The sequence below is a fragment of the Teleopsis dalmanni genome, chromosome 2 (assembly GCF_002237135.1).
Source record: "Teleopsis dalmanni isolate 2A chromosome 2, ASM223713v2, whole genome shotgun sequence".
NCBI lineage: Eukaryota > Metazoa > Arthropoda > Insecta > Diptera > Diopsidae > Teleopsis > Teleopsis dalmanni.
In genome coordinates this window covers 181951850-181959577 of record NC_051847.1, presented here as the reverse complement: position 1 = coordinate 181959577, position 7728 = coordinate 181951850, and the positions used below count along the sequence as shown (strand labels likewise).

At 28.0% G+C, this 7728-nt stretch overlaps 1 protein-coding gene across 1 annotated transcript; it reads left to right on the top strand.

Annotated features, from left to right (window-relative positions):
• The first annotated feature begins 4985 nt into the window (after positions 1 to 4985).
• Positions 4986 to 6810, top strand: LOC119682326 (BTB/POZ domain-containing protein KCTD12-like). Its single transcript, XM_038095738.1, has one exon. It carries the CDS (start codon positions 5428 to 5430, stop codon positions 6109 to 6111), a length of 684 nt encoding a protein of 227 aa, XP_037951666.1. The 5' UTR covers positions 4986 to 5427; the 3' UTR covers positions 6112 to 6810.
• The last annotated feature ends 918 nt before the right edge of the window (positions 6811 to 7728 follow it).

Genomic DNA, 7728 nt, shown 5'->3' with positions numbered 1-7728 from the left:
AATTGAAGCTTTTTTACGTAGAAATCAGAAATGTTTAAGTATAAATACCCATAAGAAAAACGAGAGAGCACTGTTGAGAAAGAGTAAAATAACGCAAGCATTTGAGAAATTCTATGGCATTGCCAGATTTTATGGAAAATATTGTTTGTTATATTTAAAAAAAAAAAATAATTGAAAATTATTAACGACTTTTAAATAAATATTACAATATTTAAATAATTTGATTTAATAATATAGTTATAGTTATAATAACATAGTTATTATTTATAATACAGTTATTATTATTAGATATTAATATTAAATAATAATATTATTATATTATTTACAATTATTATTATAACATACTCGTTGTTTATTATTATAAACCTAGTTTGGCTTTTATTTTGTGCCATTAATGTCTCCTTAATATCTTCAACACAACTATATGGACTTTGCACTCATGTGAATACACTTGATCTAAATAAGGTATAAATAAGGTTATAGTTTTTTAATACAACATACAAAATAAATGTTCAAATATTAAAAAACAAAAACCAATTTTAAAATATTTTGGACGTAACGACTCGAAAGAATTAAGCGACTTAAAACAAAATGAAGGTATAAATACTTAATTAATAAACAAGTGATAAACTGGAGAATCTTGACTTCAAATATGATCTGAATTTGTAACAAATATTACTATTTAAAAATCTAGGAAGAAGACATTTACAGCCAAAAAAAAAATAGTCACCTAAAAACCTAAGTTTATTTAAGCCAAAAAGCATGGGGTGATATAGGGAAAGGGGCCCGGTGAAAATGAAGGAGTAATTACGAAATCGTTGGTGGTATATTAGTTGTAGACTCCCTCGCCAGGGCCACGAAAACCACAGCTACTGAGGGGAACTTCGACTCTCATCGAAGTATGAGGTGAAGTGTTGTTTGGGGCTTGTGATATATGGGCAGCAAGAAAATAGAGAAAAGCGTGCTAGGATTGAAACGTATGGGTTAATGAGCCAGGTGTGTTACTACCGGGCGATCAGTTGGAGGCACTCGTAGAAGCAAGTAATTTGAACTTTTTTGTAAAGTATAGGGCTTACGATTATAGTTGGTGCATAGAACCTAGCATTCAATAAGGCGGTTTCTTTCCATTTGAGTAAAATTAATTGCAGACCATATGGGATAGGCATACAGGAGTAGACGCGGGTGAGCAGTTTATAGTAATTATAATTAACTAACTAATTAATTATTTTTACAGTTAGTGGTGTTTTGAATGGCATAATTTACATGAGGGATAAAGTTATGCCAACAGCTTGTCTACAAGCTGAATGCAGGTGTTATCCAATTCTAGATTAATGTGCGAGGCATGGTAACGTCTAGAGTGATATCAACTTTAACTTACGAAATTGTGGAGTGCTGGCCTGCCATGAATTACGGTATGTATATATATAATGTTACCAATTAGTTTGTTAATAAATATTTAAATTTTAAATTCAATAATTAAATGTAAGCAATAAATTCAAAAAAGTGAGTAATTAATTTGAAACCAGTTTTTGTCCATATTCCATAAATTGTAAATTATCAGTAATTAAAAACCATTGATTTATGATTATTTTTTTATTTTTGCCCTTATATTACAATATTATTGTGTTGCATTTTACATAATACGTGTAAATATTTACTAAACGACACAAACACTTAAGGTACACAACTTTTGACCATTGAACTACAAAATAATTAATTAAAACATTTCCTTCCCACGCATTAAATAAAAAAATGTTAATTTAAAAGTCAATGCTACCCACAGGCTTTCCCACATTTACAAAAACAAACATATTTTTAGATCAAGTCTTACGCACAACAATATATATATATATATATTCTCAACAAGCTGTCGACTAAAACTGACCACATACAGGTGAGTATTATTCCCGTTCACTCACACATATACTAATGGAAGGGAGGCGAATGTGTGGTAGTATGTCATTTTAAGAATACTGGGGCAACAGTTGAGCCCATTGTTATTCAGTGCAACAACTACTACAATTATAACAGCAGTTACATCAACAACAATAACACGAAATCTGTTTATGTACGTTTTGCCTCCACACCTCTGCATGCTGGAGTCTGTCGTTGTGTGACATTGAAATCGAGGTTTGTTGATGATGCTAAAGGGTAACTGACAATGTAAATATTAGGCAGTGTTACCAATGCACAAGTCAGAAATATCATGAAAAATATATTATGTCTGACGAGAAAAGTAATAAGAAATATACAGTCTCCTTTTTTAAAGCAAACAAAAAATATTAAAACAAAAATAAAAAAACAATGAGTTGACCAATTTAATTACATAAAAATATTTCATAAAAATTTTGTGTATATAAAACAAAATTTCTTTGATTGTGATATAAACATTTTTACTATTTAATTTAATTAATTTATTTATTATTTGTTTCATTACAAAATTATTTTACAACTAAAAAAAATTTTATACGAATGCACTGCTTATAAGGAAGAAAAACTTTTTCTCTCTCCGCTAATAATTTATTAGAGACTATTTATTATCCATTAACAATTATTTTAGAGTCAATAATATTAACACCAATTTTTTATCTTTAAAGTTATGAAACTATGATTGTTATTATTTATTTGAATTAATTAATGCAATATATTATGAATAAATACAAAAGTAAAATAAATATTTTTTTATAAATTTTTAATATAATAAATGTGAAAGGTTATTTAAATATGATTTACATGACAAGTTCCTTTTTTTCATATATATCATGAAATTTTTATACATGGACTATTAAATCATCAAAAATCAATGATGTGGTTTATTCGGCTATATCCGAAACAGTTATATGGTGAGCCCCAAAAAATTAACTAAAAATAAACTAAGGTATCACAACTAAAAAAATATATATAAAAAACTTACTTTTCAATGAAAAACAAAATAAATTGTAGTATTTTATTAAAATTAATATTAAAAGCATTCGATTTTACTTTTCATGGAAAAACAAAATAAATTTAAGCATTTTATTTAAATTAATATCAGAATCATTCGATAGCAACACAGATTTTCTTTTCTAATAATCTATATAAGAAAATGTTACGATATAATAATGTATTAAATATAATGTTAATTAACAAAATCTTACTAAGCTATGTAAGTTCCTTGTTTTATTAAAACAAATAAATATCTTTACTGATTAGTTGGTAAACTTTAGAAACGACAGGGCTTCGAGTAGAACAGAAGCGCCTATATGTTTATATGAACCAACTAAGAAAACATTTTTGAAACCAAACTACGCTGTCGGTACAGAGTCATAGTTTTTAACCACGACCACGATACTTATCAGTATAATGTGATAATAAACCCTGTATTGGAACTTCAAAAAATCTACCGGCACCAATTGAAGCTATACGTTTAATTATAGTTTTTTTCATGGGTAAGAAGCAAGTCCCATCTCACACCTCTGCTGTTCTTTAGAGCATAGGACCCAATTGTAAAATGCAACTCCACATCAAATGAAAGTAATGAATATATTAAAATAATACCTGCGTAACTTTGAGTTATTACCATAGCCATCACGATACAATGAAACAGACAGAAAATTATATATTTTTTTAACTAATTTTTAAAAGTCGTGTATTTTTGAATATTAATCAATATCGCCATGCGAAACTATATAATTTTTATATATTTAAATTTATTTCTATGTATAATAATACTTTTTTTTATTTTTTTTCGTTCTCAATAGTTTATTTCGGAACATAAATCGAACGTTTAATTTGTAAGGTTAATATTAAAGCTTGCTAAATATATATATACTGATATTATTATTTATTATTTTAATTTTTATTTAATTGTTATAATTATTTTTAATTCAAATTTTATATAGATTACAATATTATTTTTTAAATTAAATTTTTTTTTTGTTCTCCATAGTTTGTTACCAAATATATTCGAAGGACTCACTTCTAAGGTCAATATTAAGGCTAAAAATATGTAGAAATATAATTACAATTTTTTTTTTATTTACTGTTTATAATTATTTTATAATTAAAATTATTGTTGTTTATAATAATATATTTTGAAGACATTTTTTTTTGTGTTCTCAATAGTTTATTACGGAGTATAGATCGAAATATTCATCTGTAAGGTTAGTATTGAAGCTTACTAATTATTATTTACTATTTTTTTTTTATTTACTGGTTATAATAATAATAGTAATGTTAATAGTAATAATAGTATAATAAAGTAATATTTTTTCTGTTCTCCATAGTTTATTATTGAATATAAATCGAAGAATATATTTCTAAAGCCAATATTGAGGCTAAATATATGTGCTGATATATCATTAGTTCTGTTTTTAATTCATTGCTTTTAATTATTTTATAATTAAATTTAGTACTGTATATAATAATACTTTTTGAACTCAATTTTTTTTTTGTGTTCTCTATAGCTTATTAAAGCATTAATTTTGTTGTGTATAAATAATATGTGTTATATATATAAATATATTGTAATTATATTGAAAATTAGAGCGAATTGGGATTAAATTATAACAAATGCTACTCATACGCCATGAACAACCGAAAAATATGCACTTTTGTTATCATCATTCACTGTCATCATCATCATCATATTATATCTGACCCATTGCATAGCCTTATGGCCTTAATTTAAAACCAGCAAAGCAAACAAATTTACACAGATTCAGATGTTTTTCATATTATCACACACTTGACCACTTGTTAACAGAAGAGAGCGCATTCGTAAACAAAGAACTCGTATTTCAAAACAATATTCCATACTCTACATTTCGCTCTCAACATGCCGTACAGTACGTATGCGCTCTCAGCAAAGGAAACTTTACTCAAAATATTGAACTTTTTTGTACTATACATTTTCTTGAATTGTGAGTTGTGAGTTGTGAATTGTGAATTGTGTGTGGAAAATTCGCAACAAACGCGCCAAAGAAAAATCAGTTCAACAACAGCATTCAATGCCTAAAGACGCGAAAATCGGAAAAACTGAAAAAATAAAATCAATGATAAGTAAATAAAATACTTAAAGTATAACAAAAACAAAAGTGTGGAGTCAGTACACAGAAAAGTGTAACAAACCGTAGAAAGTGTGCCAAATTGAAGTTGTACGCACACAAAATTAATTCCTTAGTGTAGATACAACAAAAATTTTTAGTAACTTTAAATTGTTTGGTTGTTTGGATATGTGCCATATGTGTATCGCTTGAGTAAGCCAAAGACCAGTGTTGTATATTGTTGTGCACGTGAGGCAGCAAGTGATAAGAAAACAATAAGAAAACAAAGTTTTGATAACAATTTTAATTGGTAGTGGAGCGCGTCTACACACACATACTTGAGGCAAAGGCAAGCACAAAGCGCACAAAGGCACACAAGTTAAAATACAGAAAAGCACGCACAATGAGTGAAATTGTGGAATTAAATGTCGGTGGGGTACACTACACCACCACATTCGAGACGCTGTTGCAGGAGAAGTCATCATTGTTGCATGAATTATTTAGCAGTAAGAACGGTTTAGTCAAGGACAGTAAAGGACGCTACTTTCTCGATCGTGATGGTGTGCTGTTTCGTTATATACTGGATTTTTTGCGTGACAAGCAGCTCAACTTGCCTGAAGGTTTTCGTGAAAAACAACGTTTACAAAAGGAGGCCGAGTATTACAAATTGAGTGGCATCTTGGACTGCATACGCGGCGAACGTGAATCACGTCCACCGGGCTGCATTACGATTGGTTATCGGGGCAGCTTTCAATTTGGCAAGGATGGTCTGGCCGATGTTAAGTTTCGTAAATTGTCACGTATTCTTGTGTGTGGACGTGTGGCGCAATGTCGTGAAGTGTTTGGCGATACACTAAACGAATCACGTGACCCAGATCATGGCGGTCCCGATCGTTACACATCACGTTTCTTTCTCAAACACTGTTTTATTGAGCAAGCCTTTGATATGTTGCACGAGCAAGGCTTTCGATTAGCTGGTAGCTGTGGTTCAGGTACTGCTGGCTCTGCGGCCGAACCTAAACCTGGTGTAGATGCAGAAGAAAACCGATGGAATCACTATAATGAATTTGTCTTTATACGAGACTAAACAGCAATGGCAGTTTAAATTCGTGGGTACCAGTTTTTATGTATTTAAGTAGTTGAAGAAGTGCTGATATTGATAATACTGATGATATTGAAGATACTTTAATGTTAATTTTTAGTAAATATATTTTAGCAAAAATGACTACTACTAACAGCAAACAATAATGCACATAATACTTTAAAACATTGTTGCGCTTGCTTTTAGTAGCGTGTTATATAGAAAACGTATGTCCTCTGATAAGAAGTAACACAAACCGTTGACCGTCGCTATACAAAACCTATAAACCTATAAAAAGAACTATAAAAAAAATATTTATCAACTGTTGTGTGTATGGCACCGAAATCAGTGCAGATATATTTTTATTTTTATAATTTTAATATTTTTATGAGCATAAACAGCAATTGCCATATAATTTGTTTTACGCCATAACTCCCCTTTTCCTCTGTTTGAACTCAAACACTCGCACATACATACATTACTGGAGATACTTCTCTGTGGTGTGTGAGTGCAATTATACGTAGCCACTGTTGCTATGCCCAAGCAAAAATTTTTGTTCATTTTTTACAAGGATGTTGGGATTGTATAGGGATGCTCAGTGTTTGATTTATGACTAAAGTAATTGCCATGGACTTTTTATCACTGATAAATGTAGCAAAAAATGAACAACTAAAATATATATAAAAATGTATGTATTTTAAAATATAAAAATAGAAGCCAAGCTAACTAGTAAAAAATCTTTATATATATGTAAATTAAATGAAAACTGTTATAGAAATCGTAAACATTTTATTTCATTATTAGTTAAATGTTATGGTTTTATTGTCTGTTGATTGTTTACTGCTCGTTACAATATTGTAGTAAAAAATTTTACTTAACAAGTGTTTGATTTGGATACAATATTGGCATTTATAACATAAAACAGAATATTAGAGCACAATATTGTTTTTTTCATATTTAATTGGCGAATATTTAAGATGAAGAAATAAATTAATTGAACTATTTGAATAATGAAATAATAACAAAAATAATTTTGTTCTATAACAAAATATAATAATTTCTTATTTTGATATTTTTATTTTTAAAACGGGTTAATTCGTTATTATTTGTTATAAAAACAACTTTTAAATTATTCCTATAAATTATATATTATTTATACCAATATTTCTGCTATATTCTATAATCTACAGAATATTAATATTATACCAGTATCTGCAGGATACTGTTATATTTTTAACAATAATTCAATGCAACTGACAAAGAAATTAAATTTTTGCTATATTATATATACCAATATTTCTGCTATATTCTATAATCTACAGAATATTTTCTAATATAACAATAATTCAATACAACTGACAAAGAAATTGAATTGTTGCTATATTACAAATATTTTCTGTCAGTATCCTGGAGACATAGTTGAAATATTGATAAAAATAAAATATAATTTTAAAATATATTATATCAGTACCCCGTACATAACGATAGACTATAGTCAAAATATTGAAGAAAACAAAATATAATTTTTCAAAATTATATGAAATTAATTTTTATTTACCTCAATATTTTAACTAAATGTTATAGTTATTTTTAGGTTATTAGTAAATTATTTTTCTAATATAG

Bases quoted from the DNA above. Each gene is read 5' to 3' on its own strand.
- LOC119682326 (XM_038095738.1), top strand. From the start codon at position 5,428: ATGAGTGAAATTGTGGAATTAAATGTCGGTGGGGTACACTACACCACC.